Source organism: Aythya marila, assembly GCF_965140915.1.
Source record: "Aythya marila genome assembly, chromosome: 17".
NCBI lineage: Eukaryota > Metazoa > Chordata > Aves > Anseriformes > Anatidae > Aythya > Aythya marila.
Genome location: NC_139058.1, coordinates 3,806,214 through 3,827,879, shown reverse-complemented (window position 1 = coordinate 3,827,879; position 21,666 = coordinate 3,806,214). Strand labels below are relative to the sequence as shown.

Here is a 21,666-nt window from a genome sequence, read left to right as displayed (position 1 = left end):
ACGAGCGCTGCCGGGGGGCGCGCGGTGAGTTGGGTGCTTCTCGGTGGGGCCAACGCTTCGGTGGCCGGGACCTACCTGCGAGCCGGTGTTCCCAGAAAACGTGCTTGGGCACGACGTGCCAGTCCGACGGGGGTGGCTGGCTAGGGCGAGCGGATTTCCGCGAGCCAGCCACGCATCGCTCCGTGGCCTTGGGTGGGTGGGTGCGAGCGTTGCCTGCCCGCCCGCGGCCCCGGCCAGGGGGCGGCTGGAGGCGCACACGCTGCTCCCGGTGGGGCTGGCAGCGCTCAGCTCCTCTCCAGCTGCTCCGGGGCCGCTGGGGAATTGGGGTAGAGGTGAGCAGATGTTTGTAATTAGGGAGCAGCTCGTGCCGGAGCACGGCGTTCGCTCCGGGAGGGAGGCAGCACGGCTCCGCGGGCTCGCACCCCGGGGCTCGGAGCAGGATCGGCCTCTCACTCACGCGTCCCGCATGCAATTTGTCCCGGGGCCTTTTCAAATAAACAGGATGTGTTGGCAGCAAAAACAAACAGCAGCGATGCTGGGGAGGAAGGGCGGTCCGGCAGCACAGAGAACACTTGACCTGGAAGGGAGGGACGGGAGGGGACGGCCCTGCTCTGCCACAGGCTTCTTCCCAGGCCTCGGGCACATCCCTCAGCCTTCTGCAGGAGGCAGGGAGTGGGGACCTGCTCTTCCTCCTGCACTTGGGGGGACAGGGCTGTCGTTGGAGGGAGGCTCGAACTTGCCAGAGTGGAGCAGTTTCAGTCCTGGCCCTCTTTTTTTTCCCGATAAGAGCCGGCCCACCTGCCGGTCCACCTCTAACTGGGGCAGTGTGAATCAGAAGGAAACATCATCTGGTAATTGGGGAAGCATTTCCTGGCCCGTCACGCTTCGGGATGGCGTCCCGTCCCTTGAATCATGCAGAGCTGGTCCGTGTCCAGAGCTAAGAATAGCCTCCCCGTGCGCCGCGGGGGCAGCCCGGTGCCGGGCAGGGTTGGGGACCGGCCGGCGGGGGGCTGGCTCCTGGCTGTGGTTTCCCCCATGCCCAGCAGCTCCCGGTGCTGTGCCGGGCTCCGACACCGTGCGGTGGGAGGTTGGAGGTAGAAGACATAGTGTGGGTGGGCCTGGGCTGCCATCGGCCCTGCAAACCTCAGCAAGGAAGGAGAAAATGCAGCTCCTGGTGGAGCAGTTTTCCCCAGAGGGGCCTGGGGGTGACAGCGCCGCCTGCTCTGTGCCTTTGGGGCACGCGGGGCATTGCGCCCACGCAGCATTTCTGCCCTGTGAGATGTCACTCCTGGCATCGGGCACCATGCCCCGGCCGGCCCAGGGCAATCACTAGAGGGCATCCGTGGATTAAAATGCTCCTCTGCGGTGCTAGGAGCGCTGGTTTGGTGTCCCACCACCTTTGATTTGAAACCTCCATGGGACGAAGCCAGGAAATGGGGAAACACGGCGGGACTGGCAGCCCCACACACCGCACATCCATCCCCTGCAGCCGGGCCAGGGGGGGCTCTGCAGCTCCTGGGCAGGATGGAGCTCGGCTGGTGCCATCCTGAGAGGTGTGTGCGTCGGGGCATGAGCCTCCAGGGCTGCTCGTGCCTCTCCCTGCCTCTCGCAGCCCTGTGCCTTCAGGTTGGCGCGGGGAGCTCATTAGCATCGCCGCGATCCCAGCCCGTTACTATGGGGAAGAGCTGCGATCGCTGCTCGGGGTTACAGCCCGCTGCCTCCAGCGAGTGCCGAGACGAGATGAAACGATAACGGAGCTTCCCCGAGGAGCCCCCGTGAGCCTGCTGCCGGGGCAGGGGCTGGTTTAAGGCCGGAGGAATAGGGCCGGCTGCTGGTGGATGGTGTTTGTAGGGCGCAGGGTTGTGGACGGGCACCCACCCCTCTGAGCGTGATGCTCTTGTTCCTGCTTCTGGGTGGGGAAACCTCTCCGGCAGTGCCCTGTTTCCTCGCTGTCTTGTCCTTGGTTTGTGTCCCTGGGGATTTTTTTCGGGCTAGGTGTTTTGGGGGGGCTTAGGACAGGCAAACTGCCCCACGAGTGTGCAGGGGCAGCTCGGTGCTGAGGGCTATTCCTCACCCCATGGAGCTGGTGTCTCAGGGCTGCACGGTTCCCCTCCTCCCCCAGAAGAAAACATTCGTGGAGGAGCAGTGGAAGCACCAGCAGCAGCAGAACCGATCGGGGCACTCGGTGAAGAGAAGGAGCATGGGTGGTGACAGCACAGCCTGCCCCAAAGCCCCGTGCTCTCCCCACACAGCCCACCCAGCCCTGGGCCACCGGGGCAAGTCCCCGCCGTCCCCTCTTGGCCCTGTGTCTGGGCTGAACCCGTGCAGGGTTCACCACCGACCCACGGCGTGACTCAGAGGAGTCAGGGAGTTCAGGGCAGCGCATGTGACGGGCGCCCCTTGCTCCCCTGCAGCCCGTGTGGGCTTGCCAGCCTCCGACTCACAGTGAGGCTTCTGCCGACTGCCCCCGAGCTTCTCTGCAGGTTTTTGGGGCAGCACCCGGCACGTCAGATCTGGTGCCGGTCTCGGCCAGTTTGCTGGGTTCAATCCTTTAACCCACGCACTTGGAAAACCTCCTGCCTTGGGGAAATCCCTGCCCTGCTCGGGGAGTTCGGTGTCCCCAGGCTCTCGGTTGCATCCCTGAGCTCCGTGCTCGCAGGTGCTGCCCTCGCAGCCCCCCCAGCACGCTGGCTGATGCTGACACTGATCCTACAAAGCACTGAGTGGGGTTTAGCTGCTCCGCACGCCTCAGCAGCCAGCCCGGTCCCAAAGCATCAGAGATTTATGGGCACTGGAAGATCCTCAGCACCCAAGTGCTCATCCCAGCCCTCCCGGTGCCTTGCACCCCGTGGAGTCACCCCCGGGGCACAGAGGGGTGCGGGTGGGTGCAGCTCGGGCACTGCTGGCAGGGAGGTGCTGCAGGGGCCGGGGGGAGCTGAAAGCCCCCGGGGTCTCAGCTGATGGCAGCGCGGCGTGCCTGCTTTAAGGGCTTGCGTTGAGCTGGGGCCTGGAAGAATAAGAATCCTGCTTGTTGAAATGCTCTGAAGCCCTTTTTGACGGCTCCGTGCTTCTAATTTTAGCAGCAGCCCTTTGGGGCTGAGGGTTGAGCTCACGCTGAGCGCGGCTGCTGCGGGGGAAGCCGCTGCTGGAGGCAGCCACGAGCTCGAGCATCGGGGAGCTGGGGACAGGCTCACGGGACGGGGCACACCTCATCAGCACAGCACTTCCCAAATGCCTGCGTGGCTACCTGGGATCAGGCTTGTGCTGATAAATCCCCTTTAAAAGCCAGTTTCCCCTCTCTGACGTCGCCGAGCCCTTTCTGGGGGCTGGGGGGAGCGCTGCTGCTGCTTGGGAAGGGGCTGGGTGAGCCGGGTGGATTTACTGCAGCAAGCAGCCCTGCATTAGCCAGGAGCAGGAGGGTTTTAATAAATCATTTCCGTCTCTAATTTTTACTCCTCTATGGAATTCCTCTCGTTTGCTGGTCGCCAGAGGGAAGGGAGGTCAGGGGAACCAGGCCTCCCCAGCATCCTCCTTCCTGCAGCTGTTGAAACAAAACCCAGAAATATTCTAACAGGCACGTCCCTCCCTCCCCCCGGTAACACGCCGTGGTCGGTACCAGTGCCGGTGGCGGCGTCTGGCTGCTGGTGCACACAGAAAACTGCAAAAAAGGGCTCAGCATCCGTGTCGCTGAGCCTTGGGGTGTCTCCGGTGCGGGTGATGACCCACACAGCTAGCAGTGAGCACAGCAGGGCTGTCCCGCTGCCCTTAGTGGGACCCAGAGCGCGGCTACCGTGGTAGATCCCAAACCCCCTTGATCTCCCCGTAATGCTCTCAGCCCCTGGCTGCACCCTGTCCCTCAGACGGGCACCCCGCGGTGGTGCAGCGCTTTTTCCTCTTGGCCGCTGGCCCCCCGGCATTGTTTGGCCGTGTTTGTTTAGGTTGGCCCAGGTGCTGAGCTTTATCTGCCCCGCCGCTGAGGTTTGTTTTCTTTTACGTCCCTTGTTTTGCAGCAGCAGCAGCAAATGCCCCGGAGCAGCCAAGAAGAGAAAGATGAAAAAGAGAAAGAAAAGGAGAAGGAGGGAGAGAAAGAGGAAGACAAACAGGAAACAGAAAATGACAAAGAAGAACTGACAAAGTAAGCGCAGCCCTCCCCTCCTGGCTCCCCTCCGCCTGCAGCGAGGGCCGTGCAGCACCCCGGGGTGCTGCAGCGCGCTGGGACGCGGGGTGGGACGCGGCACGGGGCTGGGCTGCGTGTGCCCATCTCCTCCTGCCTGGAGGGAAGGGGGAGAGCCTGCTTTCCTCTTTGTTCCTCCCCCCCTGCTGCTCCCAAACTTGGAAAACAGCTCTCTGATGTGCTTTTTTATTTTTAAACCCGATCAACCCGCAAAGCTGCTCTGATCCTCGGGCTTGTTTTGCTCTGGCGAGAACCTCCCGGAGTCGGAGGAGCTCTCGGAGCCCAGCCGAGCGTGGCGCTTCACCTTTAGTGTTATTGATGTCAACATGAGAGCTTCCAGATCAAGGGATTCGACCAGTTTTATAACCGCGCCTGCCTCCCTGCCTGACACAATCATAACTAACAGGGGAGCATCAGAGCCGCGGCGGGGAAAGGTTGGCACGCGGGCTGCTAGCTATCTGTAATGGGATTAATACTTGCTTTAAAAGAACATCTGGCTTCATTATATCTAGGCTGCTAAGACATTTACCAGCAGGTCCTTTTCAGGAAGATAAATGAGGAGGAGGCAGTGATGAATTTGAATGGCCTGGTATTAAACCTGTCTCTGTCAGGTCTCTGCGTGCACTTGGTGGTGGAGCTGCAGCCATCTGCAGAGTGCAAACCCCGCCGCAAATAACCCCGACGCCAAATTAGCCGGGGAGGGGGGCTGTGCATGCAAAAAAAAAAAAATAAAATTAAAAAATAAAGCAGACTTTCCCTTCCAAAAGACCACAGCAAAAATTCCAAACCCATGCAGGGAAATGCTTGACCCTCAAATCCTCCCGATCCAATGGTGATGGGAAAAAAACTCCTTGTTTTGTTCTGCAGGGACAAGAACGACGACACGTCCGGGGAAGACAACGACGAGAAGGAAACCGTCACCTCCAAGGGCCGCAAAACCGCCAACAGCCAGGGCAGGCGCAAGGGGCGCATCACCCGCTCCATGGCCAACGAGGCCAACAACGAGGAGGCGGCCGCCCCGCAGCAGAGCGCAGAGCTGGGTGCGTAGCCGCCGGCACCGGGAGCGGGGAGGGGGCACCGCGGCGCGGCTCTCGGGGTGCCTGCCCTGCTCTGCTCCCCGTCCCCAGCTCCCAAGGGAGGGTTTTCCTCATGCACGCCCTTTGCAGGGGCAGCAGGAAGGTTTCTCTTGTCCATTTGGTATCCTGCTCGCCCAGGTGAACCGGAGGCGTTCACAAGGGCTGTCCCGGCTGAGGATTTGTGTGTGTGTTAGGACCCCGGAGGGAGGGAAAGTATTGCAAAAGAGGAAAAGGGAAGGCGTTTTTAGCAGTGCATTTGCTGGGCTCGTGCAGTGCTCATGCTCCTCCTGTGCTGGAGGTGTGCTTCCCTCTGCCAGAGGCTCAGGCTTTCGGTGCCCTCAGCTGCTGGGGCTGCTCAGCACCGAGCCTGTCCTGCCCTGCTGTGTGCTGGGGCTTTTCCTGGCTCCCCGCAGCCCTCCTGCCCCTCTCAGCTGTCCAATTTACCTGGACCCAGCGCTGCTGCAGCCTGCAGGGTCTGTAACCCCATGGCCTTGGGAATCGGGCTCTTCCTTCCTCATTCGTGCCACTACCCCGGCTGCTGTGAAGGATGTGGTGAGGTGGCAAAGGTTCATTGCTCAGAAGCCTCCCCAGTGCCTGCGTTCCTGCCACGCACCCCGGTTGTCACTTGTTTGGCACTCATTGCCCGTGCTCATCCCCAGTTCTCCTGCTCATCTGCCCCATCCGTGAGCCAGACGAGGAGTTTGGGACATTCCTGCCCATGGGGCATGGCCGGGCTGTGCGCAGGGTTTCAGGGGTGCTGAGCACAGCAGCAAGGGGCACGAGCAGCCACAGGGTGAGATGGATGAGGCAGAGCACGCTGCCCGTAACGTGGCACCGCCGCCGGCTCGCAGGGACTGCGGCCAGCGCTTGGCCGAGAGCAGCAGTCGGGGAGAGCTGTCTGGGGGCAGACAGGAATTCACAACATCATCCCCAGACACACCTCGTGTGCATCTGCCTCTGGCATTTGCAGCTCCGGTAGTGGTTACCCTTGGAAACTGCTCGTGTATTGACTTGGAGAAGCAAATACATCAAGGAATTTGGCTGATTTTCCGATGTTTTGTACTCTATCAAGTACAAAATTATTGCTGCGCTACCTAAGGCGAAGCAAAAATAAAAGCAGGGTGACTCCTCTCGGTTTCCTTTCTTTGCAGTTTCTTGCTTGTTCTGTTCCATGTGCTATAAATCACTCGGAGGTGTTTCGCCTCCCCGTTCCTCTGCTGACAACTGGCTGAAGCCTTGATTGCGAGCGCTGTTTTCATCCAGGCGATATAAATAGTTCCCGGCACAACGGAGCCCTGATCTCTGTCTCCAACTTGTTAAGCAATGCTGCAAAGAAGGAGCAGATAATGCCAGGGACTCGGATGGGATTTTTTTATCCCAGCATCTCAGAGCCCTTGATAAACTTCACGGCAGGCAGGCAGAAACGACTTCAGACCGTGTTAAATTGGGAAAAGGAAGCGGATTGATTCCAGTGGCATATCTGAGCGATTGGTTACACTTTATGTCTCTCCACTAGTGCTTTAATTTAGGTTGGCTAAGAAAGTTATTGCATTTTAAATACCAATTGAACATTGAAAAACAACACAAAACCATATTGTGGTTTAACTGCAGCGTGCTGGAGCTCCCAGTAGGCATCTGTTACATAACTGCACAACCTCAGTAAATATCATTAATCAAACCAAACGGGCCATTTCTTTGACGGTTCTTCACCATACAATAACAGTCGTCTCGAAGCTGAGTTAGGGGCCTTGTGAAGTGTGTTCGGGACACTCGATTTGAAATAAAGGAGAGTCACAGCCCCAAATCTGCCCAAGGCAGGGGGAAGCAGCAAGGGGACACCTGTGGCTGTGCTCAGCCGGCTGGGAAGGAGATTCCTCGGCCTGGCTCTGGTGTGCCCTGGGCATTGAAGCCCATCTCGTCCTCCTGCAGGGTCCCAGCTTTCATAAAACCCCTTAGAAAATGCCTCCCTCTCCCCTCGCCCGTATCCTCTAGCCTAACCTATCAGCCTGCTCTCCATTCTGAAAGGCCACTGTCAAAACATCTCTCATCGCTGTTGAAATAACGCTGTGCCTGTTGTTTAGAGTAATAACCCGCTGGCAGCCTGAACCGGAAATCTGTTTCCTTACCGAGTTGTTTTTTGCCTCTGACTCACACCCTGGTTTGTTATTGTAGGGTTTGCTCGCCAGTGCCAGGCCGCCAGCAGGATTGGCGCGCAGCGAGCGCTTCGCACAGGACCTCGGTGTCCCTGCACCGAGCAGGGTGTGGGGACAGGGGCAGCAGGTGCTGGCACCCTCCTCTTCCTCTCTGCTGGGAGCAGCACACCCATTTGACCCCAAGCTGCTCCTGGCCCCAAATCGGCTGAGCCCCTGTCCCTTCTGGACGTGGCTCTGAGGTGTTGGAGAGCGCGGTGGCGGTGCCAGCTCTCCGAGAGAACCCGCTGTTCGCAGGGCTGGCTCCCTCGACCGATGCAGGTGGCAGGCCAAAGTGACCGAGGTGACGCGGTTTCTCCGCTGCGGGTGACGGTCCCACCCCGTGTCTGCCACCTCCAAAGCACGCAGCCGATGTCGGCTCCGTCTTAGGTACCTGTTGTTGGCGGGCCAGAGAGCGTGGCAGCGATTCAGCAGGAAATATGCTGCCTCCCTCAAGCCATCTGGCTTCGCTTCCAGTCCCTAAGAAACCAAAGTGGAGGCTTTGCGTCACCCAGAAGCAGCCCAGGAGGGTGCTGCCACGGGGGTTATCGTTGCTGTGCCTCTGGTGACCGGGGTGCAGGGCAGGGTGCCCACAGGGTGGCATCTGGGCTTCTGTTGGGTTAAAGGGTAGGGACGTTTGGCAGGACCCCGTGTGTTCCAGCCTGTCCTGAGATATCGGAGGGGCTGGGGGCGGCTTGGTGGGATTTGAGTGATGCCCAGGTTGGCAGGGTAAGTTGCATTCGGTGTATTGAATTAGCACCAGCCAGGTGCACAAACAGCACAGTGCACTTCCAGCCTAGCAAACGACCGGTGGAGTTTATTGAAGCCCCAGGAGCGCAGGTTCTTTGGGTTGCCGGTGATAAACGCACTGGCTGCAAAGCTTGTGCAGATACCAGGAACACGACCAGCAACCGACTACGTGGTTGTTGGTAACTCGTGAAACAACTCAGTAGGGAGCGTTAGGTTTCTCGGTATAACTGAGAGATCGAATCTCACCCACGAGGCCTCTCTATGGGGGCAGAGAGGTTCAGTCCCTTGGCTGACCCCACAAGTGAGCAATGTCCTTCCAACTTGCCTGCAATGGTGTCTTGCCTGACATTGTCGTCTCTTGAGCCATTTTTATGCTGTTTCCCCACCTTTAGGTGGAGCTTGAATCATATGTGTCTGTTGTGATTGCTATAACTTCTTCTTGCTTTTGGTTTGAAGGAGAAATTCAGAGCACGTGCTCAGTGAGGGGTGGTCGCACCTCGGAGGCAGGTGGTGTTTGGGATGGAGGTGTGTTTGGGCATTGTAACGAGGTTATAATGAGTGAAGTTCACACAGAGGATGCGATTCAGTTATCAGTTAGACTCAGGCTGCCCATGCAGCCTGTCAGATCCATAGTGACATCGGGTTCCCCATCCCTGCCGTGACAGCACGGAGCCTGTCTGCAGGGGCTCCGCTCCGCCCTCGGCGCTGCACCTCTTGGAGTTGGCACACCCCAGTGGCACCAGCACCTGAGGCTGTGAGTTATGCTGCCGAGGGGACTGGCATGGAACAGATTCCTTGCCACATCTCACCCTGGAAGTTTCCTCAATGCTGAACCTTCTCCTAAGATGTGGACATAGCTTTAGCCTCACTAAGTCACCTCTGCACTTACCCACTGCTTCCCTCCGCTGCGCCCCTCGGAGCTCGCTGGGCTCGCTCGGCCCCAGTCCCAACTGACCTCTCTCCTTTCCTTCCTCCCCCCCAGCTTCACTGGAGATGAACGAAAGCTCTCGCTGGACTGAAGAGGAAATGGAGACGGCTAAAAAAGGTAAGCCACTTGTTTTCTTTCTCGTGTTGGTGCTGCTGGAGCCAACCCAGCAGCTGGTGATGAGATGGAGGGTGCCTGACCGCAGGGTGATGGGGCAGATCCTGCCTGTCTCGCTGCTGGTTTATCTCAGTACCCTCAGTGGGTGGTACGGGGGGAAACAAGAAGGGTGTCAGGTGTTGGTGCACGGTGCTTGCCCAGTTTCTGCAGCCCCGGGACATCTGTGCCGGCGGTGCTGCGGCCACAGCCCACGTGCGTCCCCGCGAGAGCGGAGCCGGCCGTAGGAAATGGGGAAGACTTTTCATCTGCTGCTTCCTGCAGCTTGTGCTGCGTGTAGCACGAGGTTTCGCTCCGCGTCGCCCTCTGACGCCTCGTCCTATCTGTGCGATCGGTTTCAGACGTGCCGAGGGCGTCCGCCTGCGTTGGTAACTCTGGTGTTCAGCAATTTGTGGGTGGCAAACCCCGGCGCTCCGCGGCACGGAGGCAGCTGCGGCTTCCCAGCCCTGCCCGGCGTGCAGCAGGGAGCTCGCAAGAGCTGCGGGCAGGAGCGGGGCTCTCGACATCCTGAGCTGATTCAGAGGCTCTGCTGAGACCGTTTTGAAAAAGTGCTGAGTGTGGCACAGCCCTGCTTGCCACTTCCCCCTCCCTCCGCGCAGCTCCCGTGCCAGCCCTCTCGCTGCTTTAATTTCTTCCAAAGTCACGTCCTGTCGATCCGCTGCCGGGTTCACATCCCCAGCCCGTGCATCCTGCTTGCGTGGCTGCTGATTCTCCTGGCCCGGTGAGGATTGTAAATGCGAAATTAAAATGGAAATGAGCGCCGTTCGGGGATGGCAAGCGCAGGCAGGCGCGTTAGTGGCTTCGGCTCGGTTTGGAAAATGCACCTGCTGCAAGGATGGTGATTGCACGTCCTGGAGCTCCGGCTTCCCAGGTGCCGGTGGGAGCTGTGGACTCGGATTACTTTGCCTGTGAATATCCCAAAACGTTTGGCTCGCTCGCCTTTGAGCTGTTCCAACCCTCTTTGCAGCCCGGTGCCAATCTCGCGCGTTGCTGAGCGTAGCTCTCTATAGATGCAAAACTTAATGGATAGACTTTAATCAAGCAGCCTGGCCCGGAGCCAGGCAGCGGGGTGAGCAGGTGCCGAGCAGGGGAGTGCTGTTGGAGGGATCTTTTCTGAGCGCTGCTTTGTTTTGGAGATCGCATCTGGTTGGGAAAAAAAAAAAAAAAAAAAAAAAGCCTCTCGCTGTTTTGTGCTGGATGCTGGACGTGCGCTTAAGGAGTCCTAAAACCAGCCGCCAAAGCCTGCGTGGAAGATGAAGTGTGGGAGCACGTAGTGGTTCCTGCTCCTGCGTAAGCTGAGCCTGACCCCGTTATTCCAGCCCGGGGGCCAGGCTGGGGCAGGGGGATTTGCTGTTGCAAAGCCTGGTTGCTGGGCTGACGTTCCCCTGCCTGCTACAACCTGGGAAACCAAGATTTCAACGCCAGACTTCTGCAGAGAAGCCAAATTCCCCTTTGCCAGGAAGTAGCCGCGCTGCTGCTTCGAAGTGGCTCTGTTTGGCATTTCCAGGGACTGGCAGGCTGGGGGTTTCCGACTCGCAGCGCGACCAAACTCCGGAGGTAACTCAGGGGCTGCAGGAGGCTGCAGAGCCGCTGTGGGTTAGTGCCTCGGTGCGCCTGGAAGGAGAGGGACGGGGACCTCTGCTCTTGGCACTGGCAAGTGGGTAGATCAGTCTCGCCATCAGCTTCTTTGTGCGTGGCATGAAACCCCCCTCCTCTGCTGTAGGGAAGGGTCGGGCAGGCACATCGTGAGGGGAACCAGCCCTGGGACGGTGAGACGCCAGAGCCGAGCGGCCGCACCAAGCAGGGCTCTGGGAACAGGAGCTGGAGAGCTCTGGAAGGGCAGAGCCGCACGGAGGGCTTCCAAGTAGGAGAAGGCAGGACCGGGTCTGCGGGGAGAGACAATAAAGGGGAGTACCGTGTTATTAAAGTTAACTAGGGGAACGAAAACCTAGCGAGAGGAAAGTTCTTGCTTAATGACACTTTTATTATGCAATAAACTTTGATTCACTGGGCTGTCAAAATGTGCTGAGATTGGTGTAATTACGGGGTAGCGAGCGTGTTTTCCTGATGCTGCCTCCTCGTCGCGCAGGGGCCGCGATGCCAAGTTGGAGGCGGGAGGTTTTCCTCACCCGGAGCTCTGCGGGGCCGGCCGGGTGCTGCTCCTCACAGGGCAGTGTTTAGGCAGCTTCAGCTTTTGGGGTGGACCTGCAGGGCTGAGAAGGGAGCCCGGCAAGCACCAGCAGCCAGTTGGGGTTGTTGCCCCCGGTCTGTGTGCCGGGCATGAGCAGCGGTACGTGCCCGAGCGGGGCCGCATCGCTCAGCAGCCCGTGATAGCAGCAGAGCTGAACCCGATGAACCAGGAGGTTTCAGCACGACCTTCGTTACTCTTTAGTCTCATATCTGTTCTCGCCCTGGCTCTGGGCTTCCCCCCCCCCCCCCGCCCCCTGGAGTCTAACAAGTGGTTTTGTACTCCGAAAAGAGGCCACATAAAAATGGCAGTGTCTTGCTCACCTGAGTTCCTCCTACACCGTGCCGAGGCTCTGTGCTCCTCGCCGTCGAGGCAGAGCCAAAATCGTGTTCCTCGTGCCTTTCCTCCGTGTGGCCTGGCTGGGGAGAGCTGGGATGGAGGCACTGGGATGGAGGCGTCACAGGGACGGGCACGGGCAGCACAGTCCTGCCGAGCCCCACGGAGGGTCCCCATGGAACATGGGGGCCCTCCTGGACGAGCAGGGCTGGCAGAGGAGATGGCACGTGTTTGATTTCTTTCATAATAAATGTGTAACAGCAGAGAAAAAGGCTTTGGGTAGGGGCCGAGACTCTCCTAAGTTGTATCGGAGGCACTGATGAGCGGTGCTGGCACCGAGAGGACAGCGGGGCCGGCGGGCCAGCCGTGTGCGTGCTGCTCGTGTGAGCATTTTGATGTTCATTTCAGAGCGTAAAAAGCCCGTGTCAAAGAGCTAAATAACCCATGAAAACTCCTAAACAGTGCATTTTGGGTGGATGCAAAATATTTCCTTGGATACAGGTTTTCTTTTGAGGGCTGATTTTCACTTCTGCCAAAAACCAACTTAGAAAGCGAGATGAATTTTGGACCAACCTGAGCCGTTCTTTTATTCCCCAGTTCCATCTTGTCCGTGAAACTATAAAATAAAAAAATGAAAATAATAATTAAAAAAAACCTGCAGGATTTTTTTAAATGTTGGTTTCTTCAAATTACCACACGGCCAAACCCAGCAACACGCGTGCCCGTGGCAGCAAGCAGCCGTCTCCCATCGCCTTTCGAGCCCAGCTGTGTTCCAGCACGCTATCGCGCTGCACAAGATTATTTTGGAGCCTGCACGGGTGTGTAAACACACACACAAGCATGCGCTCTTCCAACCCTAATTTGGTTTTGCACTGTTATTTGAACGAACAGCTGGCTGAGCGGGGGGAGGTAGGTCTGTGTAGGTCTGCGCATTCTTCCTCCATCGCTTCTTCCTGGCAGGGCAGCCTTTGCTCTTAAAAGGAGTTGGCTGCAGCGCGGTGCGGAGCAGGCGATGCTGTCTTCTTGGGAAGCTGGGACTGAGCCCTGCCCCTCACATTCTTCATCTTCCTTGCGCTCACACTGGTGCTTTTCCCTCTCCAGTATGAAATATTAAATACTATTTTAATATATATTTTTTTAAATAGGTGATGATAATAAACATAGGCTGGAGAACCTGGTTTGCAGCCTGTGCCCATCGCTGCGTGTTGTCCCTCGTGCTGGGACCAGGCAGTGGGGTGGGACGAGCCGTGGGGTCCCACCATCCAGGGAAACCCCATAAGTGCTGCCGAGGAACCGCGTGCGTGCCTCAAAGTGCGTGTGATGCTGCGGGGAGGCAGCGGGCAGAAATCATCAGGGCGGTTCGCATGGTGCAGATGGGATGCCACGAGGGCAAAACCATATCCAAGGCGTGAATTGGCCACGCTGCCCTTTGGCCAAGGTGTTGGGCAGCATGTGTTGAACGTGGCCCCCCGGGATAACGCCCGTAACGTCGCTGCCGCGGTGCCCCCCCGGCGCTGCGCTTTCTGCCACAGTTGGCTGAACATTTCTCAGGCATGTAGGAGAAAACTGCGAGGATTTGCTTAGTGAGTGTCAGCGAATGAAACACAAAAGGCCTGTCAGGGGGAACTGCTGGGTAATTACTATAATTTACAGCCTACATTTTAATTTTGAGCATTATTTTTTCAACAATAAGGGAGCAGGAATAATATCCGAGCCAGGTGAAGGAAGAGCACTTGGGCCCGAGGGGAGCGGCGGCTCCGCGTGCGCTCGGCCGCGGGTCGGAGCCTCCGGCATCCCCGCGGGGAGCAGGGCGAGCGCCCGTCCCTGCCAGCGGGCTGCAAGGAAGGGGACGCAGCACGGAGAGAGGAGAGGCGAGGTGCCTGACGGTAGGAATACGAGTCGGGGAGGTTCGAGCTTCAAGCACGGAGGAGTGGAGCGTGGCAGGAGGCTGACGCTGGTGCTGCGCGCCCGAGGACGGGCGAGCGTTGCCCTGCCTGCCCCGTGTCCCCTCCCGCGGGGACGTGGGCCGGCCGCCTGCACGCCGTCCCCGCTGCTTGGCTTGGCGCGGCGTCAGGAGCCCGGTGCTCGCCCGGCTCTGCCACCCACCGCCTGCGCGGCCCCGGAGCGGTTACTCACCTTCTTTGTGTCTCGGTTCTCCCACGCGCGCCCGCACGCTGCGAAGCGCTCTGAGATCAGCGGGGGAAAGCATCGCTGCGACGCGCTAATTTGGCTGGCAGCAGAGCGCTGGTTGCCAGCGACGCCGACCACGCTTTCAGGATGCCATGGTTTGCGTGGTGCTGGTCTTTCTCCAGGGCTGGGTTACAGTTTTGGCTGTGCCGGGAGGGTCCCCATCCCCTGCTCCCCGAGCGGGGGAGTTGGGTGCGAGGGGTGCTGGAGGATTGCTCTAGGCACCGTCAGGCGTAGGGGAATGAGATCACTTATTTTTTCCCTTGTAACCCCGTCCTGTTCATCCGCATGAGCTCCCATTAAGGGACCCTTTTACGGGCTCCCTCCACCCTCTCCCAGAGCTGGGTGGAGCAGGGCGGCCGTGCCGGGGAGCCTTGGAAAGGATCACATAAAAACCCGCAGCTGCGGAGAGCCAAGGGGCCATGAGCGGCCGGCTCCCACCCACCCCGGTGCCCCCTCATCTGCCCCTCCGAGCACACGTTGAGGTGCTCCCAGCTCTCCGGGCTCTTCTTCCTTCCTTCTCTTCAACGCTCCAGCCCTCGTTTGCTCGTGCCAAGGCAGAGGCCGTGGTGGCACCGCTGCCCACACAGCCCCTGCGTTGGCTCAGCTCGGCTGCGCCGTCCCGCGTCCTCTCCCAAACCTCTCCAGCAGCGCGGGCTGCGGGGCCAAGCCACGCTGGGGGCACGTTGTCCCCGCTGGGCTCGCCGGCTGTGCACCTCCCCAAAGAAAAGCGCCTTTGATTCACTTCAGAGCGGAGGAAACTATTAGCCAAGCTTTGTTTTCCTGGATCCCTCCCCCTGCCGCTGACATTCAGATGAGAGCGAGGGAGACAGAAAGTGAGAGAGGGAGGGAGGGAGGGAGCCGGTGCCAAGCGGCCGCACCCCTTGTCAGCTTGGGTCAGTGCCACGTTCGTTATTAATGCTCTGTCTAGAGGTCACATTCAGATGCAATGAGCCCTGGGTCAGCCAGAGGAACAGATTAGAGCTCACTCGCTGCTCCGCCACATACCGACGGCACCGGCTCCCCGTCCCTGGGCTGGCAGGAGCGGAGCTGCAGCGCGCCGTCGGCTGCTCCCTCCCCTGCGCCTTTCTGCTGCTTTTTTTTTTTTTTTTTCTTTTTTTCTCTGGGTTTATTTATTTATTATTCTTTCTTGGCAACATCGGGCATCTCCTGAAACTGCACAGCCTCCCCTCCCCGTAGCCCCAGGCTGCTGAGCGAGGAGGTAGGGGAGAAAATACCGGAGGCGCTTCCATCCACCTTAACAACCGCGGCTGCAGCCGGCTGGAAAAGCTCCGCCGCGAGCAGGAGGAGCGGGAGGACCGAGCGCCCGCGCCCCGCTGGAGGAGAGCTGGGGCCAGAGCATGTGTCCCCTCCAACTTCTGGCACCGGGGTCAGGACTCTCCCGCCTGTGACCCGGTTTCCAGCCTCGGCGCCCGCTCGCTGCTCTCCGCCGCCCATGGCTCTGAAATCCTCTCGCCCCCAGGATTTAAGGAACCGGCTTTGCTTTCTTCTCTTTCTCCGGCTGCTGCGAGGGAGCGAAAGCAAAATGAGCGGGGCGGGCGTGAGCGGAGCACTCGCAGCGCTTCGCCGCGAGCTGGCGTGCCCGGGGGGGCTTTGAAGCGTGCCCCAACGCCCGCGTCCGTCCCAGCCCGCCCGCTGCATGCTCCGGGCACGCTCCCCGCCCGGCGCAGCCAGACCCGCGGCATGTAAGTACGGCGAGGGGGGGTGCTGAGGATAATGGGGTTAATTAACACTGGGGCTGGTGCCTGGCGTGGAGCTGTAGCTGCGTGTCCAGGGGCAGCCCCCGCCGTTGCAGGGCCACGCCGTGCCGAGCCCCCACGCCGTGCCGAGCCCCCACGGCACGCCAAGGAGCGCAGCTCTCGGTACGATCTGATAACTCAGTTAGTCATAGTTTCAGTTGTGCTGGGAAACGAACGGCCGTGCCGAGCCGGGCTGGCGTGCCAGGGAGCACTGGGCTGGGGGCTGCCGAGCCGGGGGGCGCGTGGCGAGGGTACCCGGGGGGTGTATTTTGGGCGATCCCTCCCGGCGGGGCAGCAGGTGCTGCTGTTTTGCTCTGCTCTGAGCGTCAGGAGGAGAGCGGCTGGGCACCCCGCTGGGTCCCACAGGCTGCCTTATCCTCGTGAGCTGGGCACGGATGCAGCCACCTGCCCGGCCAGCTGCGAGCTCCCAGTGGAGCCGTGGCAGCGTCCCCGTGGTGCTGGGCAGGGTGGCACAGCCAGCACGGCAGGGGAGAGGGCAGCAGGAGCTGGCACCGCACACCCGGTGAAGGTCACATCGTGTGGGGGACCACAGGCAGCACAGGGACCCCCCGTTTACCGGGCTGGGTCCCGTGGCTGCTCGCAGGGCAGTGCCAGGAGCGGGGGCAGCGCCGGCGTTGGGAGCCTTTGCCCGGGGCGCAGCAAAAGGCTCCAGCCCCGGGTGCTGTGCTCGGTGCACGGCGCAGCGATGAGCCAAGGGGGCTGGGAGCCTTGTTTGCTTTGGCCACGGCGCTGGGTTGTGACACGCTGGGGGGAGGACTGCTGCCCCCGGCTCGTTACCTCTCGTGGTTGGTGGCCAGACGTCCCCTTTTTTATTTTTTTTTTCTATTTAAGAAGCCCCGGCCCTCCAGCACGGCAGCGGAGGTCGTGGGTTTCGCAGGAGCGGCGCTGGGAGCTGCAGAGTTAAAGCTCAAACTTGTTTCTTGGCTGGCCCCGGCCTTTTGTGGTGCTCAGCGCTCTGTGTGATGCCTGCGTGTTGCGTGCAATTTGATAAGCCCTGGTGCTGGGACAGGGCAGGATACAGGCACGGCCGGGCCGTTAACTCTTGCCGTGCTGAGCACAGCTGCTTTCCTCCAGGAGGGGTTGTTTTTTTATTATTTGTTTTGTTTTTTTAACCTGTCCTGAGGTACGTGGTGCCACCTACTCAGCGCAGACTCACCCGTGTCCCCCCCAGGCATGCCCTCCCCTTGCACGTTTCCTGCTCAGAGGCGCATCCCTCGGGCCCTGGTGCTGAGATCACCCCGTCCCCTGCTGGGCACGGCTGCGTGGCTCTCAGGAACAAGCAGGGCTGCTCACAGGAGCCCTAGGGTGGGACACCGGGGTCCTGAGCCCCGTGGTGTCAGGGCTGGGGACAACAAGGGAGGGGTGTGGGGACAGAGGTCGGGGACACCCAGGCAGTCCTCGTTCCCAGGCTCTGTGGGTTGTTGTGACCTCTGGGCAGAAAAACCCCGTAGAGAAGAGGAAGGTGCCTTGGGCAGGTTGTTCCCTGTGGGTTTTCAGCTCTTGAAGTCCCCGTTGGTGGCAGCGCCGTGCCCCTGGGCTCAGGGTCTGCCCGTCCTTTACACAAGGTGCTGGGAAGGACCCGGGGAGCTGTGCCACGTGCTGCCCTGCCACAGCACGGGGGGGGGTTTGGGGTCAGGGACACCCCATTCAGAGGCTGCTTGGCCCCCGACGTGCTGTCCTCCGCGAGAGCTCGCGAGCTGCCAGGCCAGGGATGGCCCCAGATGGGGAAATCAGGTCATGGGAAGGATGGCAAGCTGCGAGGCTTTAATTGTCCACAAAGCCCGGGTGGCCCCAGCCTCCAGGTCACCTCCAGGAGCCTGGGGCAGGCGGAGCAGGTGCCGGTGTGCACGGCTCGGGGCTGCGGCCCCCACCTCCCATGTGTCCAGCAGGCACCTCGCTGGGCTTGGTGATGGGGCCGTGTCCCCCCAGCCTCCTGCACCGTGGCGTTCCTCCCAGCCCAGGGTCTCGCCAGGTCTGAGCCATGCAGCCCGAGCACCCACCCGTCCCTCTGGGGTGGTCGCTGCAGGCGTCTGTCCCACCCGACCCGTGACATCCCCAGGAGCAGGGCACGAACCCGTGGACTTTTGAGGTCCCAGCAGGGACCTCAGCTGCTCTTCCTGCCGCTTCCCTGCCCAGGCTCTTCCTCCCCACCTGTACCAGGACTCCAACCCACCGAGCCACCTTGTCACCCTGGTTTAAGCCACCAGGGAGTCACAGGAGGATGGAGAGCGCCGCTGCTTCTTGGTAGGGCCTCCTGGGTTCTCCTGGGCACGGCAGCGCCGCCTGCTCCCGTCCCCAAGGGCAGGCAGCCCCTCCTGGCCACCCGCAGTGCTGATGTGGCTGCGGGATGTTTTGTTCCTGAGCTAGACAGCCCAGTGCCTTTTTTTTTTTTTTTTTTTTTCCCCCTTGGAAAGAAAAACAGGCGGTTGTAGGTCATCCCCTGGCCTAGGAAGCCTTGCAGACGGGTGCTAGTGACCATATTGTTCCTGTGGAGTTTGGCTTGCGCAGTGGGTGTTTCCCATCCTGTGCGGATAATGCTGCCCTTGTGCGACTTTATCTGGCCTTAAACGCTTCTCCCTTCCCTCCTTCCACCGCAGGTCTCCTTGAGCATGGGCGGAACTGGTCGGCCATTGCCAGGATGGTGGGCTCCAAGACCGTGTCGCAGTGCAAAAACTTCTACTTCAACTACAAGAAGAGGCAGAACCTGGACGAGATCCTACAGCAGCACAAACTGAAAATGGTGAGGATCCCCCCGCTGCCCGCGCCAGGTGCCTCGGGCACTTCCCGGCGAGGGCCTGCCTGGTCCTGCAGCAACAGGGGAACCATCTTGGTTCAGAGAACGTTCTGGGGTGAAAACACTGGGGATTGGGGGTGCGAGTGATGTGGGACGGGGTCATCTGCCCGCTCGGCACCCGGGGAGCTGTAGGAGGGGAGGTGCCGTGTGGGAGCGTGCCCCGGCTCCCAGAGCACGGTGATAAACTGGGGGGGAGGAGTAGACTGAGGGCAGCTTACCCCAAATAAATGCAGGGTTTTAGGACAATGCAAGGAAAAGAGGGGTTTAGCCCAGAACTGCGGTGGTGGGACAGGTATTGTGCAGAGAAGGCTGATCCTGACGTGGATGTTGGTCGTCTTTGTGGCCGCGAGCAAACACACGCATCGCTCCCTGCCTCGGTTTCCCCGTCAGAAGGGGCTGACGCTGCTTTTCTGGCCTGAAGTGCAGGGCATGAATGAAATGGGGCTCATTCAGCCTTCAGGAGATAGGGCAGACTGCTAAGAGCAGCTAAGGATTATAATTATTTCATTTGTAGAGTATCCTGGGGTTCCCAGTTTCTGGCTAATAGAATTCACATGGCTTAAACCCCCAAGGGGTGCTTTGAAAATGCAAAGGACAATGTTCAATGCAGGAATCTCTCCAAGCAAGCTATTACAGCAAGAGTAAAAAGAAAGACAGGAAAACATTCAATGACTCACCCAGGAATTTAATATCCTAGTCAGTCTATAGGAATGAGAGAAAGAGAAGACATTGGCGATTCTTTTTTATTAATTCTCTATGCACAGAGACACTCCTGTGCTCCTATGTTTCACCGAGTTGTTTTTAGAGACAAAGCAAACAAACTATACAAAAGACCAAAAAAAAAAACTGTATAAAGACTGGAATTAAGCGTGCATAAAGCCCTCCGAATATAAAATGTTATGTTATAAAGATACCGTTGTTCATTACCGAGGAGGATCTGAAATCAGATCACACAGCCTAGCTGGCGATGGGATCGGTGTGTATTAATTTACTCTGCTTCCTAACGTTTCAGAAATTATATCACAGAAGTGTTTTTCTGCAGAACCACATTTTTCCCTGCATCCGTCCCTCCAAGGCAGCCGCTAGACTGCTCCAGTCTAATTGCTCACTCTCACTTGCAGTTTATATCAGCATCATCATTTTATTTTTTGAGCATTCGAGGCTATGGGATTCGGTTTTGTAGAAGAACAATGAACGTTCAGCTGTTATTTATTGTGCTCTATTGTTTTGTGGCAACAGCAGATGCCAGAGAGCTGAATAAAACGAAAGAACAACTGAGATTAAATTGCCATAGACCTTCCTTCCTGACTCCTAAATATATTCACGAGCAACCCAAGCCTCCTAATCTCCTATACCCAGCAGTCAGCCTTGACCTCTGCCGAGCAGGCATGTGGCGAGCCGGTGTGTCATGGTGGAGGTTTGCCATGAGATCCCCAAATTACTCCCTGACCTCCCCACCGCCAGCCAGTGCCGATCGTGTGCGAGGAAACAAACTGGCGCTGCTTTTCTTCCTCTTGCTTAATGAGAGTAAACTCAATTAGCAGATCTCATTAGTTCCCCAAACGGGGCTCGTTAATATTACAGCCTCCTCCTCCGGGTAGGGGTGACAGGGCTGAAGGGCTCCCTCCCGAGCCCAGGTTTCCCTCTGGTTCAGCAGCGTGCGGGTGATGTGGATGTGCTGGGGGTGAGCAGGTGGCAGTCCCCAGCTCGGGATGGGACGCAGAGCCTGGGGACATCCCTCGTGCCCCAAAACACACCAGGGTTCAGCACAGAACCAGCAGGGGACCCCCCGCTCTGAGCATCCAGCATCAGGGAGAAAAAGGCTTGGGGTGCAGCAACAGTGCCCGGCACTGCGGTGCTCCCTTTCTGCGGGGTCCATCGGGATGTGTGCAACTGGTCCTGGTCCCGGGAGGATCGGGGTGCCCGAGGGACGGGCGTCCTGGTGGTGCTGGGGCAGTGTCAGGCCACCTCGAAGCCTGGCTTTGTCTGCGCTGCGGCGTGTTTTGGCTCGCTCTCGCTGCCCAGCGCCTCGGGTGCGTCGCGGGCATCGGCATCGCTGAGCCCTGACCTTCTGCGTGCTGTGCTCTCTAATCTCGGCGCTGAAGGCGAGCGGGGCGTGAGGATACGGGGTGTCCTCCCGGAGCCGCTCTGTTTGCCGGCGGGTGGAGATAAGGAGCCGTCCTCACCAGCAGCTCTTTGCCGGGAGGTTTCTGCTTTGCCCTGGTGGCTGCTCGGGCTTGTTCTGGCTTGTGGAGCCACGGCGGGGGAGTTATCACTGCTCTGCTGCTGCGTCTCTCGCTCGTCTCTGCCGGCCCTAATTGGGGCTTTTGGGGAGCAAAGCAGTGGGGGAATCTCCCGTGTTGCTACCCAGAGCCTGCGAAACTCCAGGGGCTGAAGGGCTGACCCCATGGCCGGGCCTGGAGGTGCTTTGTCACCCTGTGGTTAGATGGGTCCCAGCAGTGTCAAATGCGTGTCACTGGCACCATGTGGGAGCGTGGTCACCCTGACGAGAGGCTGAGGCTGGGAGGTGAACCCACCGATGGATTTACCCTATCAGTCGCAGGGTTTGAAAGCTGCTTTGGCTGCTCCAGCTGCTTTGCTTGGTGGTGGGCAAGGAGAGGCCAAACATTTTGGGATTAAGCAGAGCACACGGTGGTGGGGGGAGATGCCTGGATGCTTGGTGGGCTTCACGCAGGCTGCAGGGGCTCCTGCCTGGTGTGCCCGTGGTTGTTGGCAGGACGGGGGCCCCGTGTCCCCAGCGCTGGGGGGACCGTGCCCACGAGCAAGGCTGGGCGAGTTGCACGGAGCTACCGGCAGGGCAGGAGGCAAGGCGGTGGCCTCCAACGTGTCCCTGGATGTGGCTGGGACCTGCTGCTGGGTTTCACAGCGGGAGGGACCCGAGGTGCCCCGGGGCAGCTCTGCAGGCTCCAGCCGAGCGTGGTGTGGAGGCAGGGGCTGCTTCCCGGCTGCTTCCCCAGCGAAGAGCCCGCTCCCGGCCTCGACTGAGTCACGGACCCGTGAGTAAGAGGCAGAGAAGTCTTTGCCATAGTAACGTCGGAGCTTTGTCACCGCATTAGCATGACGGGGAACTG

General features: G+C 59.4%; 1 protein-coding gene across 14 annotated transcripts in view; it reads left to right on the top strand.

The window, feature by feature from the left end:
- Positions 1-21,666, top strand: part of NCOR2 (nuclear receptor corepressor 2) — a 224,630-nt gene that overhangs the window by 156,608 nt on the left and 46,356 nt on the right. For 12 of the 14 annotated variants that reach the window (XM_082774067.1, XM_082774066.1, XM_082774064.1 and 9 more), the window contains 4 exons: positions 4,011-4,135; positions 5,042-5,214; positions 9,172-9,234; positions 18,378-18,520. In XM_082774067.1, coding sequence (XP_082630193.1) covers positions 4,011-4,135; positions 5,042-5,214; positions 9,172-9,234; positions 18,378-18,520 — 504 coding nt within the window. The remainder of the gene's footprint in view (positions 1-4,010; positions 4,136-5,041; positions 5,215-9,171; positions 9,235-18,377; positions 18,521-21,666) is intronic. The other 2 variants (XM_082774065.1, XM_082774060.1) reach the window with 1 other exon arrangement.